The following is a 16,043-nucleotide window of genomic DNA, read 5'->3' as shown; positions in this document are numbered from 1 at the left end:
CCCAACATTAATATATCATGAAACTCATTGATTCTAAACATCTCCCAGGGAAGCACAGCCAACCTGGTATGTGTACTTGCCAACAGCTATAAAAGTAGTGTTTGTGTGGATGATATTTGGCCTGGCATTCAAAAGCTGCAATATTTAGTGTTTCTTGACAGACCACCAGGGAGACTTCAAGGTTTTACTCACCTGCCAGCTACTGCTGCTGCCCCGTTACGCTCATCCCTCCCCCGTGCTCAGAGGCTGAACAGAGCCAGAGTGGGAGCAGCTCTGGGTACTGCTAGAATAACTGCAGGTATTTCCAGTCTCCATCCCAGCTGCCCCACTCACCCACCTCCCTGCAGTGTGCAAAGGGGAACAGTTGGCTTCAGCTATGTCACTGCCAGGTTTAAACAAAGGGACTTTGCACAGATGTGGTCACATAATGACTCTGGCAGTCCAACCTCAGGGAAAGGGGTGGAACAGTAGTGCTGAACTGCTTGAGGTTGCATTACAATGTGCTTATGTTAACACTAATTAACACACATTTTATGTGGCTCATTTGTCACATTAAAATTGCAAATGATACAGTGACATTTTCCCTAACGTGTCTAGGAAGAGCTGTAAGTCTGCCTTTCTCCTTTCTTACCAACCAAGATAGTTAAACTGAAAAAGATTTAGGAAAAAGCCACATGGAACAATTAAAGGTACAGAATGACCACCATAAAAAAGCATGTTAGGACTATGGAAAAATCACCTAAAGGAGGAAGGGTCAGAGATCCATCAAATGATGAATTTAATTGATTGAGTGGGTGGGAATCATTGTTTGTTGCTCCCTCAAGTGTTTAGAGCCAGTAGGTATGAAATAAAGCTAATCAGGTACACATTAATAATTGACAAAAGGAGACAGTTCTTCACCTGACAAGGTGTAGAAGTCCTTGTTCCTGGATGATCTACATGTTAAAGTTATGCATAAGTTAAAAGGGAGTCTGGACAAATCCACATATAAAAATCTGCTGTTGGTAACTAAGGGTGTAGAACTGACATTCAGCTTAGGGAACTCCCGATCACAACATAAAGTCCTGGGGAAATAAGATCTTTACTTGGCCTTTGGTCCATACTAAGAGCCCACATTCAATTACAAGATACAGGACTAGAAGTGGTATTGGTTTGATCCACAGAGGCTGCCTTTATCTTCATATATTCTATATTTTTATTCTGACTCAAGTCTATTAATGAATTTATCCAGCTGACAAGCCCTTACTTACAGGCTCAGGCACATGCTGGGATTCTGGGGCTTGTCCTGGGCAGGGCCAGGAGAGGGACTCAGAGATCCTTGGGGGGTTCATTCCACATCAGGATATTCTGTGATTATGTGCACTTCCCTTCTTGGCTAGGTTGTTGGGTTCTTTAGGGGTTTTTGCAGGGGGGTCAGATCAAAGGAAACATCTCCTGATGTTTGAGCTTTTTGAATTACTGTATTAAATATATCACTTTGCTTGTTTAATAGTGTAGATGACAGCTTAGGGCTTACTGTCTGCATGATACAGTTTAGCTGGTCTAGTTAGTCCTGTTGGAACAACTTCCTGAAACAATAATACAGAAATTCAGAGGGCAGTAACATATGTAGACCTCACAATAGGTGAGCTAAGGAAATTTTTCATTTATCTAAGTAGTTTTTTTGCAGAGTCATAATGTTACTATTTAGACCCATTTTAACTATGATTTTAGTATCTCTCTGTTCCTCTTCTCCTTACCATAATATGAATAAGATTTTACATCTACCCTGCAGCTGTTTCCATGAGACTATATTCCTTACAGAATAAGCCACAATGCTGGAAATAGGGAGGGTTTTGAATTCTCATTTCATCTTTGTGACTGATTCACATGACTTTGAACAAATCATGTAAGTATCTGTGCTGTCTCTAAGTTGAAGATAACAGCAGCCTTATAGGAATGCTTTTAAAGTAAACTATGTAAAATTCTATGAAGATTTAAATTGTGATTTACTAGTATTTTTGAAATACTGCTTTAGGGATGGAAAAGCATGCTAATGAACCTTGAGTGCCTAGAACAAGCTATGTTTCGTGGCTGGCTCAAAGTGGTCTGTCATATGAATCAGAATGTGTGGGATGCAAGTGGAGTCTATGTGCAGATGGGGTTTTTTCATTCTCTGTATTTCTCATAGTGCCTCATGAGGAACAAATATCTGCCTGAGTTCAGTGAGAAAACCTGTTCTAGGACTTCTGCAGAACTCAAGAGGCTAACACTGTTTATTTTATACACATAACAATTGTAACTGGAAGTCTGCCAAGGAGTGTCAGGCCCCTCTAACCTACCAGCCTGACAGGTGATGCTGTGGTGCAGTTCCCCTAAATGTGACTGTGAGTTACTTCTCTGCAGTGCATCCAGAAGGAAGTGCTGTGCTCAGGTATTGTTCAGGCAGATATTTGAGATGTTGCCAAGTTATGCAGTGAAATATGGGATCTGAGAAGCTCTGTATTTTTACACGTCAGACGTACACTGAAAAGGTATAAATAGCAGATGATCCAAACAGTCTCTGCCCTAAAGAGCTTCTGGGTGTTGCAAGTTGAAAGGAGACAAGGCATTGCTCTGAGATAGGCAAAAGCTATTTCCTTTTATTACATGGTTCTCACAGACTTTTTTCCTTAGAGATATTTTCCGTGGAAGTCTAAACTCTAAGAACTTGTGTAGTAAAATGGGGATTTTTTCACTTTCTAGCAATGAAGTCACACATATTTATAGCATTATCATGTAAGAATCCCAAGTAGCAATTAGTAATTAGAAAGAGGGGGAAGATACTCCTCATTTTATTGAGGAAATGGAGCTGTGATGAGTTAAAGAGACTTTCCCTGACTCACAAGAAACTTAATGTGGAGCTAGAAATTGAGCCCAGACCTCCTGAAATTCAGTTCACTGTTTCAGTCATATGGCCATCCTTTTCCAAGTATCAAAAATGTACACAAGGCTTTGCAGTTTAGTCTTCACATTAGTTTCCAATGAAACTTTGCCCTTTCACTCATTTTAGCAAAAGGCAAACATTTGCCCATTTGTCTCAATAGTAAGTAGAAACTGCTCTCTATACAATGACAATTTCCTCTCCATTCACATGCTTCTCATCCTAGTATTAAAGCCAGCCTGTGTCAGCAAGGGCCCGTTTAAATTAGAAACCAAATAATATTTCAGGGATGCCTTGGGCTGTCTTGTGGAGAGGGTTCTTTGCAACCCTTGCCAGTTACTACTTGGTGGTCCTGCCAATCCTTGCTAAGTTTCAAAAAAGAAGTTGCTCAAGCTGGAGCAGCGCTGCCTGCCCGGCATACACAGCTGGACAGCTGGAGAGCCAGGACCCAGCAAGGCCTGCTGCTCAACCAGGCACAGTTCACCAGACCTTGTAAAGGGACAGGGGAGTGGCACTGTCCTAATTGTTAACATTCCTCCTCTGCAAGGCTTCTCCTGATACTCATTTAATAAGCCTAGGCTCATAAAGTCTAAACAATTTAGGCAATCAAGTGGTAGCTGATGTGTATGTGGAGATAGAGATGCAGCCAGACTAAGTGAAGAGTGAAATGCCTCATTTCTGACTTTGCCAAGCTTTATCTGGCAGCTGCAGATGAAGTAATAGCTCAGGCAGCTGTACCCAAGGACAGAATTTATGTTGGGAGTACCTCAGGAGCTGTACTTCAGGCCAGGTTTGCACAGCCACAGCTCCTACTTGAGTGCACATGGCCCATCTGCCAGCGTGGTTCTTCTCACACAGTAAGTAATACCCATAAGCTCCAGTCTGAAAGCTCCTGCCAGTGGCAACAACAATTAGGGATGTGGTATTGCCGTGTTCTCAGAGAGACAAAAGGCAGGTTCAGCAGAACTGAGTAAAACACTCAGGTAACAGATGTTTGTAAATAGGCACACCTTCATATGTAGAAAGGAGTGAGCATCTAGAAACTGCTCACTCATGTGGAGGTCTGGTCTGTTATTTTCTGTGGAGCTGTTGCTGAGTATTTTAGCATGAAATGGGAAAAAGCATCACTGCCTTCATTAGCATTTCATTCAGAATTATTTTCAGCTCATAGTGGAGCAGGGAGATATGGTAACTACATGTTAAAGTTTCATTGATGGGATGAAGAGATCTGAGGTTTGGACTGGAAATGGGACTTCAGTGAACATGGGGAAAGGAGGAAAAATGAAGTTTCATTAACCTGGGAAATGGGTTTTGTTAAAAAGAGAGAGTGCCACAATGTTTCTATAGTTTCTATAGTTTCAAAGTTTCTATGGTTTCTCAAGAAAAATAAAAGAAACATTGTTTCAGCTCATCTTCAAAATACACAAAGGAAAGGCAGTGCCAAAAAGGAGAGTATTTTTGCTATTGTACTCTCAATGTTCTCTCGTTAATGGTATTTTTCTTGTCTTTTACCATGTTTGAGTCAAAGAGATACACTCTGCATAGTTTTAGAGTAACTTTGTTAATGTTTTTTTGATAACTTCTGCTTATCAGCCTAAGGCTTATTGGCCATAACTGCACTGTGAGCTGAGTAAATTGGTTGTTAGTGCATTTGCAAACAGTTCAGCCTGATTACATTCATCCAAGCACCAATTTTACAGCTGTGTCAGTGGGGCCATTAAAGGACTTGAGCAAGCAAGCAGGCAGGCACCCTGCACATACCTCTCTGAGCATCGTGATTTATTGCCTCTATCTGCTGCCTTTTACAGCTGTGTGCTGGCTAGTGTCCCTGTCTTGCTGCTTAGCTTTTTTCAGTCCTGTAATGCTGCATCCTTACTGTGGAATCTGAATCTGACTTTGCCACTGGAAAATGGCCTGTGGCTTTTCTAAAGTTCTTTTCCCATCTTCCTTGGGGTTACCTTGTGCTTAGAAAAACAAACTGCTAGGGGTCATAATAGGTGGACACAAATACTTTCCTCTTAATCCACTTCTTTTTGACTACTCTATGTTCTTTGACCATTTTCCAAAGTTTCTCTTGTGTTTTGTTTTGACTTAGCCTGATAGCTGAAAACTTCACTGTTAATTATTATTTTTGACAGTTATGACATTGATATTCCACCCTCCCATAGTATCCTCTGACGTGCAGGTATTAGAATGCACAAAGATATGCCCAAAATGTCACAAAGGAATGCACATCACATACAGCTATGAATTAGTTCAGATAAGCAGAGTACAGTATCTCAAGGAGACACAACAAGCATCACTGACTTGAGTATCTGCAGTGAGAAACAGTTTTGGAGTAATTCCTGATTACGGAATCAGTACATTAAAACAATCTGGAATAATAACTTGCAATTTTTTGCTAAGCTGAGATTCCCAAGTAGATGGATTCATCTAATTAAATCAACAAATCATTGCCTATTGGGATGGAAGGATATGAAGTGCACAAGGAAGGTGGGAGGAGGACAGCTACAAGAGTTAAGTGTCTAAACAAGGATACTCTGAAAAGCATTTGGTTGTGGTAGGTCCTGTGGAGGCTGGGTAGTTGGTTCTTTTTTGCTTCAGAAAAAAAGGGAAAAGGGGCCATGTGGCATCCTGGTTGATAGCAGCATATGTTATTTGACTTGTGAGAGATAATAGTGTCAGAACTCTGACATTGTTTCCTTCGTTTTCTCACTAATTAATATGTAAGCAGAATAAAAGTATCATCCTTAACTGTGGCTGAAGGTTCACATGTAAATATTTTTCCAGGTGGAACTTGCAGAAATTTGCACAAAGAGCGAACGTTACATTGGCACAGAAGGTGGAGGAATGGACCAGTCAATCTCTTTTCTGGCAGAAGAAGGAACTGTATGTGTACCTTTGTAATCTAAGCTAACAATGTAGTATTAATAAATGTAAGCAAAAAAATACCTTCATTAGTATCTAGAAGACAAGACTAGAAACTGGAATACCCTAATAAGCAGTACAAGCACCATTGGTATACAAATGAATCAGGAATTAAACTCACAAACTTGGGTACATTGGAGTATGACAAGTTTGAATGGATATGATGAGAAAAATCAGAAATGGCAAGGAGGAAGGAAAAGATGTGGGGGAAAGATGTACTCTAGAAGAGCACCAGGTTCCACTATTTGGCTAATTCATGCTGAACTTAGAATGTTTCCCATATAATGAAATCTGAATGGTCAGCGTGCCTTGTATTCAGTGCAAATGGGATAATTATTACAAAAATGCTTTCTTGAAACTTCTTATAACCAAACAGTTCTAGGAAGTTTTGCCAGGTTCAGTTACAAAGACAATGGAGACTTTTTTTCCACCAGTTTTGCTAATTCCAGACAATTCTGTGGCTGAATTTTGATGTAGAAGGCATTTAGCAGTCTTAAACGTGGTGACAGAAGGTGAACTAGCTGTGATAAACAGGGCCTGCCAAGTTATGCATGAGTGCTTGCAGAGGAATTTACAGTGAGGTTCATCTGCTGTCCCAGAAGGTGCACAGGACTGCAACTGTTCAAACCTCAGACCTGTCAAAGTACTTTTATTGGAATTAATGTAGTGTTTCATAACAACCTTTACTTTCCTTATGATTGTGGCATTATATCTCTACAGCTTTTGTTCCTAATGAGATGTCTTGGATTGCCTTACACAAAAAAACCCCTATTTCCTAGAATTACACCAAACATTTAATGCCATCATGAGACACATGTATTTTCAATTTCACATCACTGTACCTACTCTACACCTTTCCTTCATGTTTTTACTGTTAGTAGTAAAAACACAGTGACATGAATAATGAAAGAAGGAAGCAGCAGATTTTCCTGCCATACGCAGACACGATTATGTAAGTGGAAGCTTTTCCGATATATAGCAGTGGTGACCAAAAAGACAAAGAAAACGTTAACACAGATGAGAAAAGAATTGTGAACAAACCAGAAAAATATCCTTGCTTCAGTGTATTTGCAGCTGAATGAAGCTTGAGCCACCCATCTTAAAAAAAAGAGAAAAGTACAGTAAAGGACACTGAGGTTTATCAAAGCTATTTTTTAAAATATGAGCATTGACTGAACAATTTAAAACTTTTTGGCTTGGAAAAGAAGAAGCTTTGAGGGTGATACTTTGAAGTTTGCAGATTCCCTAAACAAGTAAAGAGAAGGTAAATGGAGGATTCAATGTTTTTCATAACTGAAGAACTAATAGAAACACAATGACATTAGCAAGCAGCTTGTAAAAAACAAACAAGGAAGTTTGGGTTTTTTCCCAAAACATTCATTGTTAAATTGAGAAATACCATACATTGTGGAAGGCAGAAGTTTTAAAAGGATTCAAAAAAGACCTTTGTGGATACACTAAGAGAGTGTTAAACTGTATGTAGCTATCTAATTTAATAGATGTTTCTTCCAGTGTGAGTATAACCATTGTAATCTTTGCTTATGGGAATCTGGAAAAACATACCCCTAGAAAAGATTGCTTTGTATATGTTCTCTCTTTATATTCTCCCTAAATAGCCATTTATGGCTACTGTCAGAATCAGGACACTAGACCAGCTTAGTGGTACATTCTGGTCTAATGGAGCAGATCTTAAAGAGTATATTCAAATGTAAGCAAGTCTGTCTGTCTTGATAGGAATTCTGTGATGGGGTCCAGAATCTCAATGGCAGGGAGTAACACATATGCTGTACATAATGTACAAGCAGATTTGTCATTGTTTATTTAGCACTCTAGCTGCTCAAGGGACTCTCTGGGGTTGAACAATGCCAAAACCAGTAAGATGTCCCTGCTTGCACAGTTACAGTCTATTCTAAGAAGCCAAAACAGGGCACATGATTTACAACTTACCCCAGTGAAAAACCAGATGTGAATTTAATCTCTTGATTACATTACATCCTGAATTATTTAATTAATGGATGCCTAACTTATTCCATGAAAAGGTCACAAATGTTGGGAACATCTTACACAGCTTGTGTAAGCATGTGTGAGGCAAGGCAGTCTCTTATGTCAGACAGGAGGAAACAGTAACTACATTCTTACACTTAGTTTTATTTAGTTTCTCAGTTTGATTGTCTGTATGTACCATGATCACTGCCTCAAATCAGTCTGAAAATGTTGGTCCCATACTGTACCTCAGTGTACTAATCTTGCTGCAGTGCAGAATGAGAGGACTGAGGGGGAGATGGACAGTGATGAAGGGGCAGGGAATGCAAAGCCCCTTGTTTCTAGGGGCATGCACATTAGCTTCAGCCAGGCCTGGTACTTCTCTGCAGATCAAAGTGAAACTGTTGTCTTAAACAGGCAAGAAAAATAGGTTGGGTGGGGTTCTGTAAAATGCTGAAAAAACCCAAAGACTTAATGGAAACATTTTAAAATCCAGCTACAGGGAAGGGTTTGAAGTGTATGTGTAACTTGACCAATGAGGTTAAATCTCTTTTCTTCCTGTTTCATGTCAGTTTTCTTTCCTTAACTGTGCCTGGATTTTCAAGAGAAAAAACACGCAAATTTGCATTTGATTTATAGAACTAAGTGCACTGTTAGCTAGTAGTAAATTAAAACTAACCATTCATTTTTCTTTCAATAGGCCAAGTTGATAGAGTTCAGTCCACTGAGGGCAACTGATGTTAGACTTCCAAGTGGAGCAACGTTTGTTATTGCTAACAGTTGTGTTGAAATGAATAAAGCAGCAACTTCTCATTACAATATTAGGGTAATGGAGTGTTGGCTGGCTACAAAGGTAACGCATGGCTTATGTCAAACTCTAATGAAACCTTCATCTAAATATGTGCTTTTTTCCACTTCTGACCAGTTGTGTCTTTAACACCTGGCTAGGTGCTACTCTTATATAATTTTTCTTTCCAGAACCAGACACTTCCATATGCAGGAACAGAACTCCTGCTGAGCTTAATGGAAGTACAAGGACTGTGTCCTTATATAGAAGATTATGTGATTTAGTTCTATTAAATTATTTTTATTATATTTCAGTGGAGGAAATAAGTCTATTTTTCAGAAAAAAATATTCCCAGTTAATAAGATAGACTGTTTCTAATTAAAGCTGAAGAAGCTGAATAATGACAAATAATGGAAAGTAACCACTATGGTCACATGTTTATATGTATATATGGCAATAGATGTGTATTTTCTAGAATTTAGAGAGCATCCAAGCTAGTAGTTGAAGGCCAGGAAGTAAAATTAGAAATGCTGAATAGCAGCATGTGTCTCAGCATAAAGTTCAAAAACAGGCTTGAATGAAACCCCAACATTTAGGGTGTACTGCTAGTTTACAGCTTGAAATTATCTCTAAGGTGTATGGAAACTGAACAGGGGAAATCTAAGTTCTGCTTTAATTCTGGATTTTGTATGTTTAGGAGCATGTAGATGTAGGGTTTGATTTGAGTTCTTCATGAGAAGACAGTACATTTTTCTTTGATAAGAGTAAATGAGGAGTAAGCATAAAAATTCACTGCAGTTGCACCAACATAGGGTGCTCTGGGAAAGAACAGAATGTGGGTCACAAAGTCTAGAAAAAAGCTTTGAAAAATGCAATGTGGAATTCCTTGCCACAGAATATCAGACCAATATCTGATCAATATTCAAAAGTACTTTGAACTCTTGCTGGTGTCATGATTCCATTAAAAAATAATTTTTTACAAGTTTTACTTAGTGCTAAAAAATACTTGAAGATCTGATCAGACATTGACAAAATGTATTAAAAAATAATGTGCTGAGATTTTTTTGAGGAGAGAAGCTAGACTTCAGATGACTTTTCAAATGGGCTTTAAACTCAAGTATCAAAGGAATAGTTGTATTTCCATTGTATCTAAGATGTGGTAAAACAAATAGCACCAATGACCACAGTTAAAGCTGTTGTCACTGAAGTTAATAAGATTTTTAAGCCATTAAGAAAATGAAGATAAGGACCTGCCTATTTGTTAGTTCTGTTATAACTGATAAATTTCTAATTTGGGATTGCTAATGGACAAAATATATGTTTTTAAGAGGAACTTCTTATTAAGCTGTGAGAGCTTTTGAAGTTATTGTTCCATATACCAGACTTTGTGAATTGAATCACAGTTTTCTAAATTGCTTTAAATTATTAGTCCTGTACAGTATACTGAAGAGGTAGTAAGGAAACATCTTTTCTTTTACATTTCTGTTAGCTATGATGCAATCTCTAAAAATGCACTTTTAGCAGATGCTCGACTGTAAGGAGACTAACAACATACACCTGTCTGTTTTTAAACATATGCTACCCAGATGGAAAGCTGCACACACTATAAAAATACATTGAGCCAGGAAAAGTCTGTCTTTAGGAAGAGGTCACAGTGGGGTGAAGGAGGGCAGGTATGTAAGTTGAAACAGGAAAGTCTTTTAAGCACCATTAAGCTAATGGAACTATGAACTAACATGCTCGGCCTTGCAATGATGCTTTAAGAGAAATTCTCATTCTAAGTGCCTTAGGATAGGCTTTTCCCCCCCTTTTCTGCTTTAGGTAATTCTAGAATTTCATACTGCTATACTGCATAGGTAAAGATGCCAACACAACATATCCCTGCTAGCATTAGTGTAGAACATTTTGCTATCAGTCAGCGAGTTCTTGATCATCCTGGTAAATTATCTTTCTTAGATTCTGTTCCTTTCCCTTCCCTCTAGAGAATCATTCTTTTGCCTTTCTCTTCCCCTCTCTCTGTTCTTGTAGCAGCCTCTCAGTGCTCTCCTGCACTCTGTCACAGTGAGTTTCCAGTTTAAAGACATTTCCTGTCCTCACTGCTCCGAGCTCCCCCCGGCTGGGCTGGGGATGTCACCTCCCTGCTTCACCCTCAGCCTGGTGTGGGGCCAGCAGTGGCTGCAGCTGCAGGGCCACCATCAGCTCCTGGGCACAGGGCTCAGATGGCATTATAGAAATGCTATGTGCAAGGAAGTGATGCTGCTATAAAAGTATTCCTGGACTTACTCTTAGTCAGACTTTCTTGTATTTATATTTGTCCCATCATTTACCAAGTATGTTTTCCTCTCAGTTACTCACAGTTTTCCAGTGTGCCTATGTTGAACAATAAAGAATAATAAAGCCCAAAGATTCTATATCCTGGCAGTTAAGAGCTGCTTGATGTCCATATCTTTAATCAATCTAGTCAGTGATCATCAAGAAAATATCCAGCTGTGGGAGAAGTATTGGGATTAGTTTTTGTACATTAAAGAGATGGGATTTTTTCCCCCCATTTCTGTTCCATGTCCATTACAATTCAAGCTGCTGCAGATAAACTATTTTCAAAAACCATTTCTGTTTGCCCATAATATTTTTCCCAGTGCTGTTAGAATCAAAATTTTGCTCTAAGCAGGATAGACCTTTCCAGCAAAGCTGTGCCCACTGGCCCAACAGGGTCAGTTTCCATTTGGAACATTTGACCTGTAAAGCCCCAGTGTGGAGGCTTGCCTGAAATACAGCATCTCCCTTGAAGAAATGGGAACAGATGTGACAATGCATGTGGCATATTTCTGCAGGGGATTATTTATTAAAAAAGACAGTAGAAATCATTTTGTTGCCTTATAGAATATTATTGTTTGTAAATTCTGTTTAACTTCTCATAATGAAGTCCAGGGGATGCTAAATATTGGGATTAAAGCATGAGGAAAATAATTTCCATTCATTTAGCACCTTGAAGAAGATGTGTATGCACCACCATACAACATATTTAACTAAAATGAAGCACTAAATTGACTTATCAGTAAGTAAGGTAATATACAAATTACATAAAGGCTGTAGAGTTCTAGGTATTCAGAGTCTTTAAAAAGGAGGCCAGAAGTGACTTAACCAGTCTTTTACAGAAAAAATTGTCTCATGCTGATTTCTGCATTAGGCACTAAACAGTTCTGCTTCTTTCCCTACCACTGAACATGTAAAATTGTGTTTTAAATGGCAACAAAGTTATATGATGAGGATTTTGTTTGTTTTGCTCTGCTGAGCCTCACATAAATCTCAGCGAGTCACTAGATGGCACCAAAAGTAGTTAATTTTTAGATACTGCAATAAAGCAAAACTGGAGGGGCCCCTGCAAAAAAAGCTCTGTTGGGGGAGAGCAAGAATCTACACCAGATAGCTGGGCAGCAGATCTGCTTAAATTTCATGCTGTAACTTTGCACAAAACAAAACAAATACTTTTCAGATATGTATCGAGAAAAATTATTTCAAACCAATCTCATTCTGAACCGGTGCTTATTGAAAAGAGTTAAACACATTGGGTGAAATCTTGGCCTTGTTCATAAAAGATTTGAATGCTGATTTGTATAGAAAAAGGATTTAATTCCCTGGTCTTTCTATACTGTTTTAAAGTCTTTCCAGACATACAGCTTGATTTGGAAGTTTTACTCAATTTAAATGGTGCAGCACTGGACACACACCATGTGCCTGTGAACACAATAAAATGACATTGCTGTGTACCTGCTAATCTTTGTTTTACTTTGTAATCTGCTGAAATTACAGGTGCTAGGTCAATGACCACTGACTATTCATCTATCATTCATAACATCAAAATATTTCACCTTATGAGGAAAGGTGAAAATGCTTTACCATTTTCATTAGACGGATAGGAGCATCAACACATATTTCAGCCTTCCAGAGAAAAGCCTGTTGGACATTCTGTCTTTCAGGATTCTGGTGTGTTGTAGTAACGACTGTCAACTGCCAAAACATCCCAAAGATACACAAAGCATGGTATCATTGCCAGGAGTGGGGAAAGCAGATCCATCTATAACTAATAAATATCACAGCAACCATGTAGAAATGGAACAGATTCAGACCAACACTGTACCACTCCTTTAAAGGCTCAGAAGTTCCTTTAAATTTGATGTTAAAGAAAGTACTTAAATTTTACTTAAAACTCCAGAGATTGAGAAAGGTTATGGTTATTCTCCCCACAAATCTTATGACCACTTTCATGTTTTTAAGGCTATTATGAGAAAAGGTTGTAATGACAATCTCAAATGTTCATCAGAAAATTCCAGGGGTGTATTGGAAATGCCAAACTGAAATGTTAGAGCAAATACTAATAGTATGGAAATAAACTTTTTAAGGACTTCTAGTGTTACTGCATCATAGCATTTGTATAAAGAGTTGCCCAGATGGGATTGTAAAAGGTTGGTAAGTGCTTGAAGTAACAAAGTCCATGGAAGAGGATAAATCACTGATCTGATTTCAAACCAATAATGCCAGTAGGGCTTTTACAGACAGTATCTGATTTGAGGGAAGAATACCTGTCATTCACAGACCTTTAATAATAAATATAAGAATTGTCTGCTCTTTACTGATAGAAAGTAGGTTTTGATGGTTCTCAATTAAGAAGTGAAAAGAGAAAATGGGCCTTAAAGGTACTTATAGACAACTAAAAGTTTTAAACAGGAAAGCACAATATTTTATGTTTTCTTTTTTTTTTTTTAATTTTAGCTTCTCTCAAAGTCAAAAGGCCTGGAGTGGAGAAAAATGTTGAGACTCCATGATGTGCAAAGCAAGCTGGGAGTTAGCCTAGAGGAAATGCTGACCATTGTCGAGGAGGTATTACATCCTGAGCCTTACAGCGCAGAGGAAATTTGTAAATGCCTGGGAATTAGCCTGGAGGAGTTCCACTCTCAGATCCTTAGTCAAAACATGCAAGATGGTGAGCATATATGAAATGGTGGGGTTTACTGTACAATGTTTGTATTATATAAAAGTTTTATGCATTAATAAGTAGTTCAAGTGGAAGTCTTGCCAGACTACTTGGCTGGAATCTTGGTTGGGAAGTGAAAGAATTGATACCATCATCAATTGATATTTTCATTCTAACTTTTAACTTAAAATTGAGCAAACTTTGATTGTGATTGAACTGTTTCTAAAACTATGAAAGTAGCAGATTGCTTAACTGGTGTTCAAGACCAGCAGAGATGGGCTTGTGCTTCTGTTCTTAACTGATAAATACATGATCACTTCCTAAAACAGTCACTGGGCAGCAAGGCTCAGTCTTTCCTGAGAAAGTTTCTGTCACTTTACTTTTTCTTCTAGGAAGATGTTGGTGGAGATGAACAATTTGCTATTTAAAGTGTTTCCCACGTATTATTGTTTAGGATTATACCAGGCAGTCATGACCATTGTCACACATGAAATGAATCCTGGATTCATGTAGTAGGGTTGCTAATAATATCAAATGATAGAGAATTTATGAAATAATTTGTTCACATTCATAACAAGTTTCCAGTTGAGATCAGAATCTTCCTTTAAGAATTACACAGAATCCTTCTTCCTTGTTTCCATTCTGTAGCATTAATACCTGTATTCTCTTGGAGCCAAATTACATCCTTATCAGTCCTTTCCAAGACTACTTTCAGGAATGTGTACATTGGATGTATATAGATCTGTAACATACCTATCTGTGCTGACACTTAAATAATCTGTTCATCTGGAGTGATTGTAAATTTTGTATATTAACCAAGGACCAGGTCCTGAATTTTCAACTTGTTTTGCACCCCAGTGATATCAGACAGTATGAGATTATCTTATTGTCTAATTACACTGCCAGCAGATACCAGGATGGAATAAGATATCTTAAGCCAGCTCTTTATCTCTATAGAAAGAGTTTTGATAACTTTGTACTGTCTGTACATGAGGGATATAGGAACCATGTACCTGCACTCTGCAGCACTTTCCTGGGAAGCTGCAAGGTTGTAAATCTTACATAGTCCATGCACTCTCCCCTTCATGAAGCAAGACTATTAACTTACAGATGTTTACACTCCTTATACCTGGTTATAAAACAAAATTCTACAGTTCTGCAAAATTGAGTTGCTTATACAGGTTATCTTGATATTTAAAAAAAAAAAAAAGTCTAGATGAAAAATTCAGACATGAAAGCCATAGAAGAAACTCAAAGGAAATTTTATACTGTAGCTCTGAATACCATTTGCAGATGTTTGCTGAACAGAATCTCTTAAACTTGCATGACCGTGATTTCATTTGATAAGACCAATTAAAAAGGCTTATGCTGAAAGCCTTTTTGCATGTACAATATAAAATTAAATAACAGATTTCTGTAAAACATGCAGAAGAAATAAGACAGACATAGAAAGAATCTAAGTCTGCTGGGTTTGTTACACACTATACAGATTACACATTATGTTGGCTTTGGAATATCAGAGGCTGTTTGAAGAAAACATTTTTCTTACTTCCCCTCTACTTTCCCACTCTATTTTAATGACAATGCCTGGCTTCTTGATGTGAGAGAGAAAACATCCTGTTAAATAAGTAACCTCTTCAGAAGATTTCAGAGTGTCACTGAATTTCTTTGTTCAACATGAAGAACAAACGATAACATTTAGGAGATCTTTTCATGCCCAGGGATCGTTACAAATACTGTTTGGTATTGGCATTATGTCTCATGTTTAAGGATCTAAAAGTGCTCTGTACATACTAAATTATCCTTAAGTCCAGCTTCCCCTCCTCTACTCCTCCAGTGACAGTACTGTATACTCACATAAAGTTTTATCAGTATGTAAGGGTGACCAGATAAAAACTCCACATCTCAAAGGAACATTCTATGGACTGGCTTTGGTCAAGTCCCAGGCCAGGTCTGGAAGCCCACAGCAACTCTGCATCCCTTTTACAGCAAGTATTCAAGGATTTCTGCAGTTCCCCACTGTACAGCCCATTCATTCCCCATGTTTGGAGAAGTACAGATGGTGTGTAAATCCTCTCTAAACTTTTTGCAGTTGTTCCTTGGTCAACTCAAAATCCTGAGTTTAAAGCTCCCTTGAAAATGTTTACACATGGATTGCACTTGTGGCTTCTGAACATCTCTAGAAAAATAATATTTATTACTTTCTAAGGTGCACTGTGCCATAATTTTGGCTTGGACTCAACTGCTTCACAGAACACACAGTGTGTGGTGATTGTGGGACATTAAGTATTTATAAGCTTCGCCACAAAAGGATATTCTCCTGTAAAACACTGTATTCCTTTAACCATGAAATGTTTTTTCTTCTTAAATGAGGTATTTTTAAAACCCATTTTTCCTCTTCATATAAAAAAAAATTAATCTAATTCTGACATTTAAACCAGAGAATGGAAATGCCATGGGAGGAGTAGGCA

The 16,043-nt window shown here is 38.2% G+C and overlaps 1 protein-coding gene across 1 annotated transcript in view; it reads left to right on the top strand.

Moving 5' to 3' along the window:
* The window catches only part of GALK2 (galactokinase 2), a 46,616-nt gene that overhangs the window by 18,135 nt on the left and 12,438 nt on the right, over positions 1–16,043 (top strand). The window contains exons 6-8 of the mRNA XM_054273042.1: positions 5,693–5,791; positions 8,514–8,666; positions 13,371–13,581. Coding sequence (XP_054129017.1) covers positions 5,693–5,791; positions 8,514–8,666; positions 13,371–13,581 — 463 coding nt within the window. The remainder of the gene's footprint in view (positions 1–5,692; positions 5,792–8,513; positions 8,667–13,370; positions 13,582–16,043) is intronic.

This window comes from Melozone crissalis, unplaced genomic scaffold (genome assembly GCF_028551555.1).
Source record: "Melozone crissalis strain CALT ecotype California unplaced genomic scaffold, PUWL_Pcris_2 ptg000014l_1, whole genome shotgun sequence".
Classification (NCBI taxonomy): domain Eukaryota; kingdom Metazoa; phylum Chordata; class Aves; order Passeriformes; family Passerellidae; genus Melozone; species Melozone crissalis.
Note: the sequence above shows the minus strand (reverse complement) of the source record. Positions and strands in the feature narration are given on the sequence as shown.